Source organism: Lissotriton vulgaris, chromosome 8 (genome assembly GCF_964263255.1).
Source record: "Lissotriton vulgaris chromosome 8, aLisVul1.2, whole genome shotgun sequence".
In the NCBI taxonomy this organism is placed as follows: Eukaryota; Metazoa; Chordata; class Amphibia; order Caudata; family Salamandridae; genus Lissotriton; species Lissotriton vulgaris.
Genome location: NC_141696.1, coordinates 1,253,210,067 through 1,253,233,264, shown reverse-complemented (window position 1 = coordinate 1,253,233,264; position 23,198 = coordinate 1,253,210,067). Strand labels below are relative to the sequence as shown.

At 46.5% G+C, this 23,198-nt stretch overlaps 1 protein-coding gene across 1 annotated transcript in view; it reads right to left on the bottom strand.

The window, feature by feature from the left end:
* FLT3 (fms related receptor tyrosine kinase 3) overlaps positions 1-6,084 on the bottom strand; it is a 496,362-nt gene extending 490,278 nt beyond the window's left edge. The window contains exon 1 of the mRNA XM_086933459.1: positions 5,953-6,084. Coding sequence (XP_086789585.1) covers positions 5,953-6,001 — 49 coding nt within the window. The 5' untranslated portion in view covers positions 6,002-6,084. The remainder of the gene's footprint in view (positions 1-5,952) is intronic.
* Positions 6,085-23,198: the final 17,114 nt, after the last annotated feature.

Here is a 23,198-nt window from a genome sequence, read left to right as displayed (position 1 = left end):
AAAAAGAAATGAAGGTGTTGCTGCTGCGGGCGCTGCAATAGCTGCACCACTCGCACCTCAATGCCATCCAACAGGTAAAAGCAATACGTTGCCCACAACTAGGATGAGAGGTTGGACTGTGCTGAAGAATCTGCCACTGTGAATACAAGAGGTGGATATATAGTGTAATATTTTGTTTTGCTTTGGGAGTAAAGTACTGTCTTTTAACTACAAGATAAGTACTGGGCTGGACAATATGTGATTGAGACTAGTGGTTGACTGTTACGTTCTAAGCTCTTGTCGCCCACACTACCTCCATGAGAAGCATTTGACTGCTCGCTTTCGCTATCCAAGAGTCAAGTGTGGAAGGGATGCGCTTGGCCCAGTTAGCAGAGCCATAATATGATCCCAGGACACCAGCAGTAAACAAACTATAATACCTGGTTGAACCCTAGTCGCCCCACCCTTCTCATGCTCCACCCCCCTCCCACATGGGTCCTGACAACATTGCTCTTACTTGTCCACTCATCAGTGGTGTGAGGCTCTGTACAAAGGCCGCAATATAATACAATGTTAGTGTTCCATTTCCTAAAAGTGCTACTATGATCTTTCTTAAGACTAGCAGAAGCAGAAATGCCTCCTATCAGGACACAACCGTGAATGCAGGTACACAATGGGCAGCCTGCCTTGCAGAATTCTAGGCGCAGCTGGTTTGAAATGTAAACCCATTTCAAGAGGTTTTGCAAGGAAGTCTGAGTATTGCTGCTCCTTTTCGGCCATTATACAGGTTTTGACAACTAGGGGGCATACTTACAAGCCCTTATCACCACAGGAACGTCACTTTTTGCGACGTTCCTGTGGCGATAGGGGCTGTGCCTTATTTACAAGGTGGTGTTAAGCCACTTAAAGTGGCTTAATGCCACCTTGTAAATAAGGCCTCCTTTCACACCGGACTTATCGTGAAAGGGGTGAGCAATGGGTGCCTCAGAGTGTGTTCCGCCGCAACACCCATTGATTTTGACGCTGCCCTGTATTTACAAGTGTGACATTAACCCCTCCCGTGCTGATGTCGGAACCGCTCCGTCATCAGCTACGGTTGGGCTGTGCTGATGACGGAGCGGTTCCGTCATGGCCCGGCCGCCGCGCCTGCGCGGCGCGTTCTATTGAGTGGGGTGGGCCATGATGGAACCGCTCCGTCACGAGCACAGCTCAACCGCGGCTAGTGAAGGAGCTGTTCTGTCACCAGCATGCGTCCGCCCCGCCCCGTTAGCGCTGCGGTGGAATAGCCGCCGCAGCGAAAGGATTAATAGGAGACAACAACAACATTTAAGACCAGGGAAATCCTGGTCTTAACATGGCGAAACGTGGAGATACGCTTTATTTCTCCTCATTATTGCTATTGGGCAGCACACATACAAACAGCAAATTGTCATGAATGATTTTTTATGTGCAGGAAGATGTCTCTTCCTGCACATAAACAATCATTTAAAAAAATGACAATTTGCAACTTCTATGTGTGCTGCACAATACAGAACACATAGGAGTTACAAATCACCATTAGTGATTGTTTTTGCAGGAAGGTGTCCCTTCCTACACATAAACAATCGTTCCCTCAACACAGGCACCCTTGCTCACGGTGCAAGGGTGCCTGTGTTGGCGCTAGGTCGCTGAATTTATCACCAGCAAAGGTAGAAATGCAGGGGTGTGTTGTATTATTGTAAATACAGTGCATCTCTTCATTTCTATAGTGATGAGAGAGCGGTGCCAGCAATTTTTGAGCTAATACACACACCGCCACTTTCTTGTAAATATGCCTCTAGGTGTGTTGGAAGGAAAAAAAGGAACAGCACTGAGGGGTACATTTACAAGTGGATAGCACCACCACCATAAAGTCACATATAGCAAAGTTCTGGTGGCGTTATGCCCTTCTCCATATTTACAAAGCGGTGCTACTTTGGGTAGCTTAACACCGCCTTGTAAATAAGGCCCCTTTACACACATCAATTTGCGCGAAAGGGGCATGCAATGGGTGTTGCTGTGGGCGTTCAACTGCAAAACCCTTTGCATTGTGGTGCTGCCTAAAATTTACAAGTATGTGTAAATCTGAGGCAGCACCAAAAACTAACGCCATGCAATAACACACGTTAAAATGGCGCAATGAGGAGAAATACTTTTATTTTTCTTTGTTTTTGCTTTTTCTATGTGTGCCTCATTCTGCAGCACACGTTGAAAGAGCAAAATGCCATTAATGATTATTTATTTGCAGGAACGTGTCCCTTCCCGCACATAAACAATCATTAAATAATGGCAATTTGCTACTTCTATGTGTGCTGCAGAATGCAGCACAGATAGAAGTAATCCATCACCATTGATTGTTTATGTATTTTCTTCCTGCACTTAAACAATCCTTCCCTGAAACACAGGCCCCCTTGCACTATTCAAGGGAGCCTAAATTGGCACCAGGCAGCTAATTTTACCACCAGCGCTAGGAAAACACAGGGGTCTACTGTATTGCTGTAAATACAGCGCATACAAGAGACATTTTAGTTATCTGTGAAAAAAGCTTGCCTTTTTATACATTAGGGTAACAAATGATTTCTTTTTAGTACTTTTTTTCTAACTTAGATTAGTGTTGGTATCCTGACTAAAATGTATAGGAAGGAAAGTTGAAGAAAGCAAATGGTATGTAGCGTGAAGAGTCGAGGTTGTACTAGATGTATGACATACCTGCTTTATATCCATTTTATTTTTTATTTGTTATGTACTTATCAACCGTGTGATTTTGTTTATGGTTTTAATTGACTAATAAACTAAACTAAACTTCAATACAGCGCATACCTGCATTTTGGAACTGTCATAGCGCAGCGCTGCTAAATTTGGCACACTTCCCCGCTCCAACATTTCCTTGTAAATATGCCCCTATGTATGTTGCTCTGAGATGAGCAACCTACCTGCTTAAGTGCTGATGTTTAGAAGTGGGTGGCCTGGAACGAGAGACTGCTTCCAGTGGAAGCAGAGCACATATCACAATGCTGTAGCATTCATTATCAGAGCTAGATTCGAAATGAAGTTAGAGAGAGTGAGTTCCGAGAAGGGAGAAGAAGACATGTTGCTGTGTTGGTCTATATTACATACAGGTGGGTTTGCATGTCTCCATTCTGACACACTGACTGCTCCGGCCTTGACCTTGGTTGCAGAACTGCGGTAGGCAGCTGTGGACGAGAAGTGTTTGTGCCTCTGCATTTGCGGCATAAATGAGTTAAACTTGGCAGTTTTTAAGAAAACACTGTACTGAATATTAATGTTCGCCTGTGAGCTACTGCTTCACACTGTTTATTTCATTGTATATTTTGCCTGGTGTGTCATTCGTATAAATAGGATGTACATCTCAAGAACATTGATCAAACATACTTTCCTATTAAAAATACTACACCGTTGGGCAGTGCAACGTTTTAAGATTACCCCATGTCCCTAATAACACAATTTTCCACCCAGTGCTGTTTTTTATTTTACAGACCATTGTTTTCATGGGTTTTATTTACACTGGATGAAATGAAGTCAATTAGGACTACAACTCCCGGAATGCAGTATGTTGTGAAAGAAAACCTGGGTTAGAGCACAGTAGTCTTTGTGACATGGAGTCATTACGAAACCTCACCCAGAAACTAAAAACGGAGATATTTCTTGTATCCTAATATTTCTTTCTTTTTCAACTGCACGATTTGGATACAAACATCTGAAGTCTAATCCCGATGAGTTTGTAGCTACATTTGGAGTAGATTCATTTATTTTATGATATTCACAGCAATCCATGAGTACTCCTACTGCATCAAACTAATGTCCGTTTTTCATTCGGTGAAACCTCCTCCTTTCCCACCCGCCCTTGAAAGCATGCTTTCTCTTTTTTCACGTATTTCTAGGTTGGAAATAGCCAGGTACATCTTCTGTGACTCGTCACAAAGTTTTGACTTTGTTGGTGTTCACAGAAATGTGCACAGCCATCACCTGTAATCAGGAATAGTGCGTGGAGATGGAACGCACCAAGCGGGATAGCTGGACCACTCCCTACACAATGAAAAAGAGGATTGTGGGGGGGGGGGGTAATTAGTTGGCACTGGAGTGCTGCTGCTCCACCATGCCTCATGAAAGCTGCACCCCACATTTTGACACACTATTCTTTCCAATTCTTCCATGATGCACCTATCATTACCATTACCACTCCCAACGTTGCCTCCAACACAACCACTACCACCAACATCTCCAGCACTACTATAACACCACCCTCGACCATGCTTAAGTACTCTCTCCTCCAAGATGTGAACTGCCTTCATTATGTGACCTCACCATCCTAATCAATGCTTGACCCGTGACCAACGGCTGCATTTGACCTGGTCTCAGCTACCACCATCGCTATCATCACAACTATTTCCACTGCCACCAAAAGCATCACCGTAAATATCACCCTCACAGTCACTATCACCACCTGTATCACTATCACTACTATCGGGAATATAATCTCTACTGCTGCAACTACTGCCAGTGCTAATATCACCACTATTCTCGCCACTGCTACCACCATCAGCACTACTATTATCACCTTCAACACTACAACCAACACCACCACCACCACCGCAACATTCTCGTATTCAATGCAAGGCAGCCAATGAATGAACGGAAATTAAACACTGTCACGTTCTCTCAGCCTGTATGCTTCAGTGAGATGAATCAGAATGTGATTGGCAACTTTGCAGACCAATGGATGAAGAGGACTGATCCAAAGCACCACATATATATGTATGTGTGAGAGAGTGTATGTGTGTGTGCGTTTTTGATGAAGTGTGTGTGTGCGTGCGTGTGTTTGATTACATGTGGTTCCCGAAACAACTGAAGCATTCTCTAGGCCAGATCTAATATATTGTCTAGGGCAGGGGTCCCCAAACCGGTCCTGGAGGGCCGGATCCATGCCAGATTTTTAAAATAACTACATGTATCTCAATGGGGATATCCAAAAAATCTGGCATGGATCCGGCCCTCCAGGACCGGTTTGGAGACCCCTGGTCTAGGGCATTTTTTGGTACATGTGAATGATTCCGATAGTAAGTTTGTGAGAGACAGAGTCAGTCTGTGAGCGAGTGAGCTAGCTGGCATGAGAGTGACAGAATACATAAGTGAGCGAGAGCAACAAGGGAGTAGAGGACAAACACAGTGCTGGAGGTCCAGTCAGCCATCTAAAAGCAACCCGAGATAAAAGCGACTGGCAGTGAGTCCGTATAGAAACTACTGCTCAGCTTACCATGTGTAGTGAAATGTGCATCAAAAGATTGTTAACAATTAATTAGACAATGTTCCGTGCAGCTAGGGAAGTGTTCTCTTCTTAGTTCTCATATTACAAGTGATAGTATGTGTATGATGCTCAGGACAGGATTATGCACAGGTGGAATTTAAATTATGTCACCGTAATTGATGCTGTATTTTACGCTAGTTACGCTAAATACCAGAAATCATGCGATTAAATCACTCGCATAATTACGCCATAGTTTGTAGAGGAATTACGCAGGAGCCCAGAAGGAATGTGAACAAGAAGGCAAGCGGCTGTGTTCACAAAACTTCTCGCTGGCCTTTTTAGAGCTAAAGGCATCCTTGTGACAAACATTGACAAGATGATGCATTTTGTGCTAAAAAATAGTTCTAAATGACGGTATTGCATTATTCACAATTAGTTTTAATTTAGCATAACTATCCCAACATTTTGCGTAATTACGCAAGTGCCAATTACAGGAATTTCGCACATCCCTAGATCATCCTATATTCACATATCCATATCAAGTGCTGACAATGACCCCACTCCACAGTAGAAGATGCAGAGAGCACGTCAAAGTGGACATGGTCAGACATCCATTGTTTGTTAATAGAGTGACATGCTTAATAACTTTTAATATTTAAAGTTTATTACTGCAATTTTGTCGTGCCTACCTTGAATCCAGACTAGCCCCCAGCTTGTAGCGGGATTGCGCACACACATGCTCCTGCTTTAGGGTTGTATTGAGTCTCTGGCTGCTCTTCCTGTATACTAACCTAGTGGCCTCCTCTTCAGACACAAAGCACAGCCCACTGGAGACCCCTGATAAAGTGTTGACTGTTTCAGCTTCTCTAAGTCTCTCAGTTCTGCAGGTGGCTATTTCGACGCAGTACGTCACTCACCACAAAACCACTCACTGTGGCTAACCACTTCTTCATTCTCTTCAGCATCTCAGAGTAAAGTGTATTGAACGATAAGAAAAGAGCTTTGAGATGGTCTGGGTAGGAGAGGGGAGACGAGTTGGGGTCAGTTGTGGAGGACAGGCACGCAGCATTTACAGGCATCATTAGTATTATTGTCAAAATGGGTAGATTTCGGGGACACACACTCTGTAATTAAGACTGGACTTTAAAGTTATGGTGCCTAGTCCTGAAAGCCTTTTAAAGTTCTTAAATAAATCTTTTTGTGGGGGCAGAGGGGCGATCGCTAAAGGAAAAACAAGAGGTTCCCTGATTGTAGAGATAATAGAGAGAAGAATACAGGGAAAATGCAATAAATAACAACACGCACTTCTCCCTAATACATACTTTAAAGCAAGGTAGTATGTCCAAAAATACACGTCCCATAGACCAGTTATTTATCCAAATGTATTCTCAAAAAGTCCAAATCATTGTTATAAATTCATTTTTTTATATCAAAATTATATATAAAAGTATCTTGAAAACATCAACTTTGAAGGAGCTCCATTAACAAGAAGAGGAACAGTGGACGTGATATATACATCAGAGAGAAAAGATATCAAAAGTCTATTTATAAAAATGATTTGTACTTTCTGATAATACATTTGGATAAACAACTGGTCTATGGGACATGTGTATTTTTGGATATACTGCCTTGCTTTAAAGTATGTATTAGGGAGAAGTGTTTGTTGTTATTTACAGGGGGGCGACCTCTGCCTGCGTCTGCCCTACCTTTAATGTGCAGAGTTCTCCACCATAAAGGCAGAGAACTCCAAACATGGAGCTCCCCATTTGCTTTGTAAATGGAGGGAGTACAACGAGGAGTGATAGGAAAATGGTAACATCTGTTATGAAGTGGGTGGAGTAAGGAAAACATCAAGAAGGAAAGCGGCTGCAGCTGGGTCTGGTGGCTCAGTGGACTAATGTGTCTACTGCGGGGGCCTGTGTTCAACCTCATGGTCACCGGTTCAAATCCCAGCGGGTCAACTCAGCCTTTCATCCATCTGAGGTTGATAAAAGGAGTACCATTGAGTTGGGTACCAACAAAACATCTGTTATTCAGCGCCAAGATACCCGTAGTGGTGAATGTGTGCTTTACAAATACATGTTATGTTATGAAGACATACCCACAAAAAGTAAGATACTTATTTTTCAACAATGTTTCAACCACATCTACCACAATAGATCTACTGAACAAACAGACTCACATCTACTCCAGGGAAGCCTGGATTAATTCGCACACCACACTTGACCAGTTACTGGTACTGTAATGCACTATTATATCAATCAAATGAAGCAAGGAATACAAGCAATGCTTTCTAACAATAAGAAAATAAGATGGACATTATTTGTGTATGCTAAAATATATATATTGCAATTTTATATTTTTTTCTTGTAAATTACTAAAAGTTGTGCAACATTGAATATAGGTACAAGAACCCAAATTACTACAAGACTTCATCCAGATTCAACACACCTGCTACATTTGGGAGGGGGTCAGGTGAAAATCATTACAACATCAACCAATCACACAAACGATGCACACAAACGAAAGAAAAAACAACCAGGTCATGTATTGAAGTGTAGTTCCTATAGCACCTATACAGGACCTGCGCATTTGTATAACATAAAATATAGGATTGGTCGCAGACTAACTCTGAGCACCCCCACCGAGTATGTTAGCCTGTTTGCATTAGCTAGCTCACAGTGCCACTAGAATCTCCTCTTATCGAAGAGAGAATAGTTTCTGGCAATCTTAGAACATGACAACCTTGATCCCCCAGGATCGTGAAAACAATGTACTGCCTTTCGCTCAGTCACTCGTGCTCACTTAGGGCCAGATGTAGGTAAATACTATTTACCAATACTAAAATACTGAATTTTACCGATTCGGTATTTTAGAATCAGTAAATGGTATGTAGCTAATGATTCGGTATATTTTACCGAATCGGTAACATTCGGTATTTACCGATTCGGTATTTACCGAATCAGTAATTCCCATTCATTCCTATGGGCCTGGAGGCCCATAGGAATGAATGGGAATTACTGATTCGGTAAATATCGAGTCGGTAATAGGGGGAAGACTTACAAGGGTGGCAGGGTGTCACATTGACACCCTGTTGCACCCCTGAATAGTGCATTGGTGCACATGTGGCATGTATGTCTGCCTCATGACACTGTTAAAAAAGCACAAAATTGCTTTTTAACGGTTTTCGTTATTTACCACCAACTTGTAGTTGGTGGTAAATAACAAATCCTTAAATGAGAAAAGCACTCACTTGAGTGCTTCCTACATTAAGGATTCGGTAAATTACCGATTCGGTATCTTAAGGATTCGGTAATTTACAGATTCCTTAAAATACCGATTCAGTAAATTACAGAATCCTTCATTTTGGCCTCCTACATCGGAAAAGCCTAATACCGGTCGGTAACAGACGAAATTCAGTAATTTTGTCCGTTACCGACCGGTATTAGGCTTCCTACATCTGGCCTCCGCTCCTGGTCGGGTCCTGCGCCTGCGTTTTCCTGCTGCTTTCCTGCTCTCCTGCCTCTGGCAAAAACAGGAAGCAGCCATCCTCCCTCCCCTCCCCTCCCCTAAACCAACCACAACGATGCAATGGCAGACAGCACCTAGCTGGTCGCTTGTAGGGAGGCCATTTTCTCTATGCTAGCTGAATGCAGCCTTCATAGAGAAAATGCGGAGTGCGCATGACTGGTTTGATCAGTTCCAGAGGGCCGATCAAACAGTCAGGGCCCACTGCATTGGGCAAGCCACTCCTCCCCGACCCGTCTACCTGCCCGCCCCCAACCAGGCATACCATTCTGATTTAAAATACCATTGTATGTCTCTGCTTTTCGCACTGCGAGAAAGCAATGGGGCGACTCTCCTCCGCCCTAATGGAGGAGCCATCCCTGGAAAATACGTTACCGAAGGTAAGTAACTTGTTCAACTGATAGAGGCTTCTAGCTGCAGATTCCTTACCTTTGAATTAGACACCCAAGCCATACCATCCTGGCAGTGGGTTGGAGATCAATACCTTACACTTGGAAGTCCTGCAGGATCAAACGGGCAAAATATCCATCCCTGCGGACCTGACTGTCCAGGCAGTAGTGCTTGGTAAACATGTGTAAAGAATCCCACGTTGCTGCCTCACAGATGTCCAGGACTGGGACACCCAAGCCAAGGCCGTAGTCACAGGATTTCACCTGGTAGAATGAGCCCTTAATTCCTTAGGGGGCTGCTTCCTAGCCAGGGCATGGTAGATCTTAATGCAGAGAATGACCCACTGAAGGATGCTGAAACATGGATACTCCCAGAGTACAGGATTTACCCATGCCAACCCCCTGCCTAAGTATTGCATGCAGAGCTGTCAATTAAGAAGAGGGTTGATATCTGGAAGGTTGTGGGAGGGAGAGTGTGGGATGGGCAGACATCCTCCACACAAGGGGTGACTTCTCCTTTAGATATTTGAGAGATACTGAAGCTCCACCTCTGTTAGAAGGAGGATTATTTGTGTCATTAAGGTTACCTGCACAGGCTATTATGCTCTTGTGCCTGTTACCACAGAAGAGAGATAGAGAGGGTAAAGGCTCCTCTACAGTCCTCCAAGAAAGTAGCATACCACTATATAGTAGGGTGCCAGAGTCAGACGAAAGGACACAGGACCCCAAGTCGGGTCCAGCACCTCAAATTAAGACGAGTGTGGGGGCCGTTCAGAATGGGAAGGCCATCTTTAATGGAAGTTGATGCTTCACACACACTAGTGTCATGCTTCATCATCAGCATCCTCTCCCCACTCCGGTAAGATGGTACTACTGAGGCGGACTCAACCTCCCCGAAGACTTGGCGGTAGCAGGGAGTTCTTACATAAAACTACTGGACAGTAACAGATTCCAGGTGAGTTAATAATAGCTTCGGTTTCCTAAGTTATGACTTTTATTTGTGAGGACCCTAGGAATGTTAAAATCCAATCTAATGGCAGGTGTCACAGAGTACAATGACTCATTCCTACTCTATATTTGCCCACATGTTCTGCCCTCACAACTTAGCCGAAAAAGGTCTGGGGCATTAATCAGGGCTAGATGATCCCTACAGTCTTATCCTAAAAGTCAAAAGTAACCTAGATATTAATGTAAGTGAAACACCTACTAAGTGTCCCAAGTGAATCTTACCTGGGCTATAACCAGGATTCCATAGATTACCTATTTGGGGAAAAACAGAAATCACCACAGTATGTACACACCTGTGTAACAAAAGGAAATAAAATATCACAATCCCTCATCCACGCTGTCAGGATCAAGGGAATCGTACACTTGACATCCCATGGTTCATTAAGCCCCCTAATATGTCACCCAACATGTGTAATTCATGGCAATGACTGTGGCTATCGACTATGAATACTACATGTTGTGGGTACCCATACAAGTGATAGGAGCAACTAGCTCCATATGCACAAACAAGGGGTGTAAATACACATACTATGTACCGGACTGAATCTAATCCATGGTTAGTTGAGAAACCTGTATTATAAATAATAACACTGCATAACATACAAAATTACTGTTACACCTACGTCTTCCCCTAAATTTTAGAGGATACCGGTAGGCTGGTCAAGGAGAGGGTACCATCCTTCGTTGTCACACTCTGCAAAGTCTGCAACAAGTGATGCGTGCGGGATAAAGAAAGGGAAGGGAAGGAAGACACAGACACATTCATGATAAATATTCCAGGAAGGCATGTCCAATAACAGATGACATAATATTCTGGCTCCTCACGTATTAATTTCAAGAAACTGCCAGGAAAGTATCTTATCATTTCGATTAAGCTATGTTAATCTTTAGAGTCGATCATACTTTGTTAATGGCTGTCGCCCCAAAAATCTCATTGAGCCAGCTTGTGATAATGTTGCAGAAATTATACCACTGTTGTACACTTTGACCCAACTGGGGCCCTAGTAGTTAGTGAATAAGGACTACCAAGATAAATCCATCTGCCCCAGTGAAATTACGCAGGCCAGTGCCCCAAAGATCAAACTGAACCATCAATGCATCAGAGGTGTGTCCCACCTCGCCCAGTCAACTCTTAATAGTGGACCCATGTGCCCCTTCATGGTCAATTACTCATGCTATCAAGCTTGTGTTCAATGACCTATTCGATCTGCACAGCGTCCCATACAACTTCACTACAGGCTGAAGTGCACCATTTGATCATTTAACTAGTTCTGTCTGGCTCACTGTAATATGCCAGAAACATGCAGAGTTAAACATAAAAACAAAATCTGACCCCAGCCCAGTGCTCAGAAAAGACACCACCTCTGTCAACCTGAAGGCTTCCGCTTCTTGCCATTGGTACACTGATCCAACAGAAAATATAGACACCAGGAGACCTTCCTGGGTCCTGCTGCCCCATTGGGGATTCCTGCCTATTCCAAAGTGACCCCTCTTTGGGCGGTAACCCCAGAGTTTCATTTTTTATGGCACTCACCCACTAGCAATTTTTAACAACTTGAACTCTAACACCGGGACACTACTATACAGGGTGTATATGATGTAACCCCTAAATCAAAGTCCTAATTGATGTAAAATCCCTAAAAAAATGGATGCAGGCTGCTAGTGGCTTTAGCAACTCATTGGAGCACCTCTACTATGACAGTAAATCCACCTGAATGATCCTACAACAGGCCCTGAAAAGGTTTGCATATCCAATTGTATTAGCTTTTCCTGCTTTTGCCACCACCTTTAGAAACCACAGAAAGTGCATAAGATTCTCTGCACAGCAGGCAGCTTTCTACTTTCTGTGCACTGTCATAGTCTCCTTGCGAGCTCCACAACATCAATCCTCCTCTATTATAACAACAATGCATTTCCTCAAGGTGCTGGAGTCAGACCACGGATCAGCGATCCACACAGTGGTAAGGCTAGAGGAGCAGCTGTCACAATCCCCTATTAAGCTTGACTCAAATGCAGCGGGACTGCAGTGCTCCATCAAAACATGGATCTTGGCTAGAGAGAGGGGACACCCCCACTGGCCAGTCCGCTCAAAGAAGCAGCAGCGAGACGGAGACTGATGGCAAAGCATCAACCCAGATAGTCAACTCTAATCTTTGTGTAGCGGTTATGACAGGCAACGCCAGTACTGATGACTGCAAAACCTTTGTGTCTACAAGCTTGTCTGGCTGCCGGCCGTCAGACGAACTGGCCATATTTTTAGTGGAAACCATATTGTTTTTCTCAACGTCGTTTGAGATCCTGAACAATGTGTAACTGACTCTTGGTCAAGAACTGACTTTCAAAGTGCAAAGACAGCACTGGCAGAGAAACTTTCATTCCTGTCACAGAAGGGCTGGAGTCAAACAGGCACGCTAACATTCCCATCACTTTGTAGACATCTTTGACTGCCAAAAGTGTTCTTACAACTACTACTAATGAGATGAGGTCTCCTGTGTAGGCAAAGGAAAAAGAAAAGTAAAGCAGTTCTCAGTACTGTAGGAAATTTCCAAGCTGCAGCCCAAGCTGATTCTCTTTATCAGTTGAAGGTAGTACTGTTGTAATTACCTCATGGCTTGATGGGCTACTTGGGATAGAGGAGCAGAGATCAGTATGTATTTTTCAGTTAAAAAAAAAGTTTATTGAGAGAACTCAAAGTAACAATACAAAAGACCATATAAACAGTAAATAAGTTAATAAATTAAACTAAAATTCAGAATCAAAATTATTGGATGTATGAGTCAGTTTAACATATCTCGAGAGATAGAAAAATAACAAGGGTATGCAAAATAATCAGTGCAGATAAAAGAAGGTTACAATTAATAAGTATATCTGAATGCAAAATGTAGAGTGACCAATTAATATAATAGCAACTTGAGGAAAGTCAAGGAGGTTTAGAGACTTCTTGTTGTATTGGATTCAGGGAAAGGGAACGTTTAGCACTAGCATCAATGAACATGAATGATAGGTAACTATGAATGCAAGTGTTTCGTTGCCATATGATTAGGGCATACAAAAGTTGTATCTAGTCTATGATTGTAGCAAACTGCGTACCACCATGCTTGATATGATAATTTGGTAAAATCCTTCCAATGTTTGGTTATTTGTTGTAAAGCGACTGATAGCAATGAGTCTATTATCTTTGTGTTGGAATCAGACTCCGTCCAAATGGGGGATAAGCTTCCCAAAAATATATAAGAAGTAGATAAAGGAAGACTAGAGCCAAAAATTAAGTTGATTTGAGTGCAGACCTTTTTCCAAAAATTGTGGACAAGCAGACATGTAAAAAGTAAATGATACAAATCTGCGTGTAGACAGAGGCAGGCCCAGCAGGTGTCTGAAAGGTCAGTGTGTAATGTATTTAGAGTAGCCGGGGATAATAGAAGTCTATTGTATATAAAAAAAAGTGTCTGTGTAGTGTTGGCTGCTCTGGAGGACTTCCTAATTGTAGTCCATATTTTGTTCCACAACGTCATGGGCCAACAAACTTCTAAATAATGCTCCCATGATAGCTCCACCTTAGTGTTTTCACATGTCTTATCTGTCGTATGCAAAAAGTTATAGATAACAGAGGCTTTGGGATTAACAAGTAGAAGAGTGTGTACATTTTTGGTTGCAAAGGAAGTATGACCATTGGAAGAATTTGAGGGTGTGTGTTTGATATAAGCATTTAAGATGGGCTGTTCCAAAAGGAGATATTTAGGGAGATAGGATGTAGGTCGGTCAAAAAGTCTACTAGCTTGCGAAAAACAATAATCACCTCTTGTATGTAAAGTGGATGCATCCATATCAAACCTTTTTGTCTTTAGGATTTCCAATTCAAAGCCTTGTTACGTATCAGAACCATATTATTATGCCATATTGTAGAACTGGAGAAGGAGGTCCAATCCATGGGATCTAATGGAGAGTTGGAATTCAAAATTTTCAATGCATGTTTAAGTATGGGGGGAGATAAAGTTTGTGGTTTACGAGAGAAAGATAAATATTCTTGAAATGAAAAGGGGGAAATAAAAGATCGTTCAAGTCCAGCACATAGGGAACAATCCACAGTGGATTCGGCTAGCCACCTTGACGCTGGTCAAAGTAAAAATGATTTGTGATATGTAGAAAAATCAGGAAAATTGACACCACCTTATGACTTTGGATGAATCAATTTCGATATGGACATACATGATTTTTTGTTGCTTCAAAGAAAGGAAGATAATATAGAATTAATTTTTGTAAAGAATTTAAGGGGGATAGAAACTGGAATATTGGAAATTGTGTAAAGAACTATAGGAGATATCATCATCTTTATGGTATCTAGGCGGCCCCACCAAGATAAATATAGAGGGTGCCATCTAGCAGTCAAGGAAGATAATCTCTGTACACAATTGTCTATACAACGGGAAATTGTACCTGAAATAGAGTAGGTAAACTGTAAACCTAAATATTTAATTTGTTTAAGGCTCCACAAAACCAGAGACATGAAAATCATCTTTGAAGGTATATTTTGTTTAAGGCAAAATTTCACATTTATCTTTATTTAATTTATAGCCAGATATAGCTGCAAAGGAATCAACCTCTTGTAGGAATGCGGGGAGAGAGGTTTGAGGTTGTGAAATAAATAACAAAACATCATCAGAGTAAGCTTCTAATTTGATTTGAGTGTCTTTAAAAACAAATCCATGAATGTCTTTATTTTGGTGAATTCTTGAAAGAAATGGTTCTAGAGCTCAATTGAAAAGGAACGGGGATAGTGGACATCCATGTCAAACACCTCTACCTAAATTAAAATAAGAAGATGTATTACCATTTGCACACACTTCTGCTCTGGAACTGGAACATAGAATTGATATTAAAGAAATAATTTTAGGACCCAAACCAAACCACTTAAGAGTAGGAAAAAGGTAGGGCCATTCCACTCTATCAAATGCTTTTTCAGCATCCAGGGCTATTTGCGCCAGGGAATGTGAAGCATGTGAGGATTTGGATAAAACTTTAAAAAATAAATGAGTATTGTCTTTAAGAAGACAGCCTTTAACTTAACGAAACCAGATTGTTCTCTTCCAATCAAATCAGGCAAATAAGCTTCTAGACGTATAGCCAAGGCCTTTGAAAAAATTTCATAATCAATATTGACTAGAAAGATTGGTCTGTAATTTTTACAGTATTTTAGGTCTTTACCTTCCTATGGGATAAGACAAATTAGGGCATCCGAAAATGAGCCAAGGGATTCACCTGAATGTTAAAAAGAGCTTAAAAGAATATGTAGGGGGGCGTGGCCAAGATGGCGGGCTGAGCGGTCGCACTTGCCGAGGGCTCCCGGACCCCTGAATTCCTGCACCGCTCGGAACCGCTGATTCCCCCCCCGGATCACGCGGCCACCGAGCCTGGTGCTTGCGGTGGAGGTGTGGAGAGCCTGCTGAGCCTGGTTGGCGCCGTCGGGGACGAGATTTTGGCCGGTGTAGCCCAGATCGGACCCCGCTGTACGACCCGAGTGAGAGCTGGCAGCCGCGAGTCTCCCGACCCTCGGAGCGCGACGGGGCGATCGGCCTCTGAGGTGTGAAGCCCGCTGTGGTGCATGTGCTGTTGGAGTGGGATTCGGCGACGGCTCTGCGCGCAGCCGGGAGCTGTCCAGCAGCGGCGGTGCGGAGCGGAGCGGAGCGGAGGTGCAGAGCGGTAGCGGAGTCGGTGCCACCTCGCTACGCCAGCCCGGGGCTTGACGAGGCCTGCTGGAGGAGGTCGCCTCGGCTGGTTATCTGTGCGGAACTGGGGACCGAGTCTCCCGAGACTGATCTCTCCCTGAAGCAGCGGACCCCGGTGGCTGTTGCGTTGTGACCTAGCCCCCTGGCCGGATTTCTGGCTCTTGGGTCGGAGAAGGACAAAGGGTCTCCATCTTGGGCGTTGTCCCCACGACACTATTGAGCGGCCATTTTGTGGAGTTCGGTCGGGCTGCTCATCTCTCCTGGCGCTCTTTGCGACCACTCCCGGCTGGCATATAGCCGCTTTCTCTACTGTTCGGCGAGCCTCAGTGTCCGTTCTCGCTCTACAATGTCGAATGCCAGGGGACAGCGAAGAGGCGACCGGACCTTGCCGGAGATGCTGGGACGGGGCGCCCTGCGCAGCGCCGGTGCTCAACCGGCCGCGACCTCCCCGGCACCAGCTAGGGGGGCAGAAGGTGGAGAGCCCCCAGTGACGAGGTCCTTTCTCGAGTCCCTGTTTAGCTCCCTGAGGGAAGACTTCCAAGCACTCAAGAATGAAGTGGCCGGGGAGGTCCGCGAAGTGAGGAGAGAGATGGACTCCCTGGGGGATCGGGTGAACACGGTGGAGGAAGCGGGCCACTCCAGGGATGAGGAGATCGCCCATCTGCAGCAGGAGGTCCTGCGGCTCCGGGAGCAACAGATTGAGCTACAGGCCCACGCCGAGGACCTTGAAAATCGGTCCAGGCGGAACAACATTCGGGTCCGCGGAGTGCCGTCTGGTGAGGAGGGTGAAGACGTGACGGCATATCTGGTGGCCCTCTTCCGAGCGATCCTGGGAGAGCCGGAGGACTTTCGGATTCGCATTGACCGGGCGCACCGGGTGGGTCGCCCCCGCAGGGCCACGGCGCCCGCCCCGGACATTTTGGCCTTCCTCCCGAACTTTCCTTTGAAGGAGCGGATCCTCCGTGAGGCACGAGGGCAGCAGCCTTTTCGATTCCGGGACCATCCTGTGACACTGTTTCAGGACTTATCCACAGTCACGTTACAGAAGAGGAAATCCTTCAAGATCGCTACGGACTTCCTCCGGGAGCAAGAAACGCAGTACTCCTGGGGGCACCCCTTCCGCCTGATCTTCAGGTGGAACGGTGTCTTACATCAACTGAGGTCCCTTCAAGATGTTTGCGCGGTGCTGGGCCTCACTGCAGCGGACACGGATACCCCGGCCCCGCGACGGAGGCGCAGCAATCGTAACGGCTGGCAACGAGCTGAGGGGGGGGCCTCTCCCCCGGCGGAGCGCCCGGGCTCGCCTGCAATCCGGGCTGAAATGGCGGCTGCCATCCAGGAGGCCTCCAGAGTGGCGGCGAATGGCGAAGTGGCCTTGACGGCCTGAACTCACTCCGGGGGGAGTCTACTTTAGCACATTCTTATTGCAGGTGCGGGGTTTCGGGGGGTGGCACGGGAGGGAGGGCGAGTGCTGGAGGTGGTGGCTGGACGTCCACTAGGTTGACTTTCCACGGCCTTGCCCGTTTTGGGCCGGACTGGGACAATGTCTTTTTTGAAAAGTTTGAGAAGCGGGGGAAGGGGTTGGGGCGGACGGGCAGTTGTTTTGATTTTGGGATCTAGAGGGGGGACCGGTAGCGGGGGGTGGTGTGGATTTGCTGGTGTAGGGGCGGGGGGGGGGGTTTTGGTCGTGGGGTGTTGGGGTTCGGGGACTGTACTGTGCCAATGGTTGATTCAACATTTTCAACGTTGCTCTGTTTTGAGGTCCCGAAAGGTGCCTTCTGTGTTTGCTGACGGGGCTTTGCCTTTTGATATGTGCTCCCTGAACTCTCTCTTTGATGGCTCTTAAGGTGATTACTCTCAATGTGAAAGGGCTGAATAATCCGGTTAAGCGGCGGGCAGTGTTATCCCTGTTGGACAACTCACAAGCGGATATCTGCCTGCTGCAGGAGACCCACTTGCTGGCTAAGGACTGCTCGCGGATGCGAACCCCCAAGTTCCCCACACAGCTATTTTCCTCTAGCACTTCCAAGACGGCAGGGGTGGCCATTTTGTTTTCTAGAAGGTTCGGAGGCGAGGTTGTGAGCAAGGTGGCGGAGCAGAAAGGAAGACTTTTGGTATATAGAATCAAGGTGGGGGGCTTAGCACTGACTGTAGGCTCCGTTTACTGCCCCAATGATCATCAGGACCAATTCTTACACAGGGCCTTGGACGACGTTGCATTCACCTCTGATAGGCACATCGTGTTGGGGGGTGATTTGAATCTGGTTTTTGACGCGGCGCTGGATAGGTCCGTGCAGCGGCGCCAGCAGTTGGGTGAGCTTTCGGGCTCGATTCGGACTCGACTTGCGGAGCTGGACCTGCATGACATGTGGCGCTGCCTCCACCCCACCACCCGCGCATACTCTTATTTCTCACACGCCCATAGATCTTATGCGCGCTTAGACCACCTCCTAGTGTCGGGCCCGCTGCTTCTTTTGGCTTCGAATGCGGACATGGGGGTCCTTTCTCTTTCTGATCACGCCCCAGTTGAGGGCACTTTCACTCTTCCGCCGGTGGCTCGGTCGAGGGGGGTTTGGAGGCTCCGAGATACGCTTTTGCATAGGCGGTCGGTGGTGGATCAGATCAGGGCGGCCATTTTGGCTTTTCAGTCCGTGAACGACAATGGGGACACTTCCCGTGCGACACAGTGGGCGGCCCTAAAGGCCGTGCTCCGAGGCGAATTTATCGCGATTTCCGCTGCCGAGAATAGGGACCGGCAACTTAAGAGAGATGAGCTCACCCAGCAGGTGAGGGAGCTGGAACAGGTTCATCACAGGACAGGGGCCCCCAGGGTGTGGAGGCAGCTGAAGGCGGCGCGGAAGCTCCTGGCAGCCCTAGACACGGATCGGGCGGAGTACGCAGTGCTCCGCCTGAAGCACAAATATTACACAGGGGGCGATCGGTGTGGGCGGCTCCTGGCTAACAAACTCAGGGTGCAGCACCAGCAGCACCGAGTGAAGGAACTGCTGGACCCGGCCGGAGGCAGAGTCACGACCGATGAACACATAGCGGATGTCTTCCGCGGCTTTTATGCGGACCTCTACTCCGGGGAGCCCCCTTCGGCCCAGGCTGAGGGGGACTACCTGGACTCGGTTCCGCTTCCGTTGCTGACTCAGGATCAGGCTCAGTATCTGGAGCGTGAAATACGCATTGAGGAGGTGGTTACAGCGATATCCCGGCTCAAACTGGGCAAAGCCCCGGGTCCGGATGGCTTCATCCCGCTGTTTTACAAAACCTTCTGTCAGGAGCTGGCGCCTCTGCTGACTCGCCTTTTTAACTCTTTCGCAGAGCCGGGAGCCATCCCCTCCGAGTTTCTCCAGGCCACGGTCTCAGTGATCCCTAAGCCGGGCAAGGACAGGACCGCCTGTGGGTCCTATCGTCCCATTTCGCTACTGAACACCGATTTGAAGGTGTTCACCAGTATCTTAGCGGCACGCTTGGCGTTGCATCTCCCCGGCATGGTTGACTCGGACCAAGCGGGCTTCGTGCCCGGTCGGCAAACGGTAGATAATACGAAGAGGGTGACGCACATTCTTGAGAAGGCTTCTAGGATCCCTGGAGAGAGGATGCTCCTGTCCATTGACGCGGAGAAAGCTTTTGACAGAGTGCACTGGCCCTACCTTGAGAAAGTCCTGAGCAAATTTGGGATAGGGGAGAAGTTTTGTCACCTGATCTTTAACTGCTACCGGTTCCCATCTGCGGTGGTCCGGGTGAACGGCGGCAGCTCTCGACCCTTCCCCATTGAACGGGGCACGAGACAGGGATGCCCGCTCTCCCCTTTGCTCTTTGCCTTGTACATGGAGCCATTTGCCCAGAGGGTTAGGCAGAACCCTGACATTATCGGTGTCCAGATGGGCGGGTTTCGCCACGCGATTAGCCTGTACGCGGACAATGTCATTCTGACGCTGGATGACCCGCGGAGATCGCTACCGGCCTGTGTGGAGGAACTGAACTTATTCGCTGATGTGGCGGGCTTTAAGGTGAACCTGGGTAAGTCGGCCGCCCTGGACATCTCGCTGTCTGCTGCCACTAGAGTGGAACTGCAGAGGCTTTACCCTCTGAGCTGGTCCAAGGACCAGATCCCGTATTTGGGGATCCTGCTGGCGCCCTCCCTCCCGGAGATGGTTAAGGCCAATTACGCAGCTCTAGGCACTAAAATCAAGGAGGAATTGGGCCGGTGGGATAGGGGCACGCTGTCGCTACTGGGCAGGGTGGCCGCAGTGAAGATGACCCTTCTGCCTCAGGTGCTTTACCTCTTCAGAGCATTACCGCTCCACCCTCCTGCGGGGTGGCTCGCGGAGACTCAGACTGCCATTTCGAGATTTGTGTGGCAGGGCCGTAGGCCGAGGATCAAGAGGGGCATCGCTATGCTCTCGCCGGAGTCCGGAGGGCTGGGGATACCGGATTTACGGAAATATTTTCAGGCCGCTCAGCTCCGATACCTCGTGGAATGGAGCCGGTGGGAATCTGATAAGCACTGGTTGTTCCAAGATCAGGCGGTGGCGGGTAGGACGCTGCAGGAAGTACCATTCCTGAGGCGGGCCCATCGACCCCCCAATCTTTACGCGTCTTTGGTGACGCGGGTCCCGCTCCAGACGTGGGACTCGGTGGCTGCCAGATGCGAGTTGACTACCTTCCCCTCTCCCTTCACGCCGCTCATTGGCAACCCGGACTTCGGCCCGGGGCTGGAACAGGGAGCCTATGAACGCTGGCGGGTGGCCCGCTGCTGCACTCTGTACCACTTGTACTCCCCCGAGGGAGTTGTCTCCTTCCAGGACTTGCAGAGGGATTATGGCCTCCCTGAGACGGAACGCATGCGATACATGCAGGCGCGCCACTGGGCATTACAACCCCAAGTGCGCGACGCGGCACACAGGGAAATCACGGAGTATGAGCGTTGGTTAATTACTCGCACGTCGGACGCCAAACTGATCTCGGACCTGTATAGAATGCTGCAGCCCCCCTCATTTCACATTCACAACCCTGGTCGGGAACGATGGGAGCGAGAGCTTGGGCGCGAGCTGAGTCATAAAGAATGGGACAACATCTCCTACCGCGCGCGCCACTCGGCCTACCACACGGGTCTTACGGAGACCTTTACTAAAATCTCGGCCTACTGGTGCCGCACTCCGGAGAAACTGCACGAGATGGATAGGGCGATACCAGGGACGTGCTGGCGCAACTGTGGCAACACTGGTACACTGACGCACATACTGTGGGATTGCCCCCTGCTGGCTCCGTACTGGGAAGAGGTCCTGAGCGAGGTTGACAAATGCTTTGGGATAGCACTGCCTAGGTTCCCGGCCTATGTCCTGTTGGGGTTGCCGAATGGGTTGATGTATCCCCTTAGGTCCAAGAGGGGTAGACAGATCGCAATTGCGCTGGGGTCAGCGGTGCAGAATATTCTCATACACTGGCGCACTACAACACTTCCCTCTGTAGTTGGTTGGCTGCACAGATTGTGGCATGTTCTTGGAATGGAAAAGATGTCCTTAGTGGCCCTGGGGGATACTGATACCTTTGAGGAATTGTGGGAGCCCTTTCACAGCCTGTTATGTTCTGAGTTTCGAGAGATTACTTGCCCTAGATATCTGCGGTTGTTGAGGCTGACGCCGCCGCCGGACCCGCCTGCCTGAGTGGGTGGGGTTGGTGTTGCAATAGCGTTTCATGGAGAGTTCACAGTGGCGGGGACTGTAGATGCTGGCACAGTACAGGGGGTGGGTCGGGGTATGGTAGTTGGGGGTTCAGTTTGGTTGGGTAGGTTTTTTGGAGCGGGGTTGTTTCTCCTCCCTTCACCCCCCCCCCCTTTTTTTCCCTTTTTCCTTCCCCATGCGTTCTTTCTTTTGTTCCTTCCCTCCTGATTTTTTTTCCTCTCCTCATCCCTCCCCTCCCCTCCCCTCCCCCCCCTCCCCTCCCCTCGTCGTTTGTCCGTGCCCACAGGTGCTGAAGCTACGCTCCCGAGTCGGACGGAGCCTCTTACAAAATTGTAACTGTATTATTGTATTGGCTGTATGATGCGCACTGGTGCGCGGACCTTGTGGGTCACCTGTTTCTCACCCCTCTGTGTCCTATCCCACCCTGCTTCAATAAAATACTTTAAACCTAAAAGAATATGTAGTTTGGGGATTAGCAAATGAGCAAAATTTGAGAAGAGCTCAACAGTGAAACCATCTGGTCCTGGGGCTTTGTCTATATTAAGTGTCTGTAATGCGATGAGGAGTTCCTTTTGTGATATATCAAATTCCAAGGGTGTAAAATTAATCGAATAGTAGAAGGTTGGTGAATATCAGAAAAAAATTAAGAAATTTGATGTTCTGAGGGAGGAATTTCTGATGTGTAAAGAGTTCTATAGAATTGAAGAAATTCATTTAAAATATCAGTGCCTTTATATTTCAATGTTTGATGTTCATCTATAATGGACTACTATATTGAGTTTATTATGTTCAAATTTCAAATAGTTGGCTAGTACTTTTCGTCTTTATTTTGACCCCCATGAAATGTTGCACTGTATTTTAATAAATACTTTGAAGCATTGTTTGTTGACTCCTTATTAAACTGAATTTTGATTTTTATGAGTTGTGATAAACATGTTTGGGACTTAGAAAAGTAATAAGAATGCTTCAATCTTTTTATCTTGTCAAGAAGGGTGTTTGTGTAATCTTTTTTAAGCTTTTTAGAGACATAGCCAATAATGAAATCATTGGCTTCTGCCTTGAAAGCATTCCACACCACATGAAAAGGTAAAGTATCAGACTGATTAAATAAAAAGTATTTGTTTGAAAAGGAGACAATAGAGGAGGTCAATGCAGGATCTAAAAGTAAGGCATTATTAAAGCGCCATTTCCGAGGTGTGTTAGGTTTTTGCAAAATGTCAAGTTGAATCGCAATGGGAGCATGGTTGGATATTAAAATGGATCCAATATTCGCCGCCATTAAAGATTGGGAGATATTATGCGAGAAAAAATAATAATCTATACGTAATTGGGTATGATAAGCCGGGGAATAAAATGTATATTCCCTTAGAGTAGGATTACTCCACACATCTATTAGTTTATGCTGTTTGATAGTTTGAATAAAATGTTTGTTAGCCTTATGAGTTACAAAGGAAACCTTTGAATTACGATCTTAAAAAGGATCAAACACTTGGTTGCAATCACCTGTTAGGATAAAGTTATCATAAATACAATGTGTGATTTGTTATGCTTAGGATGTCCAAAAGGAGGAGTCCCCAGCAGTGGGTACATGTAT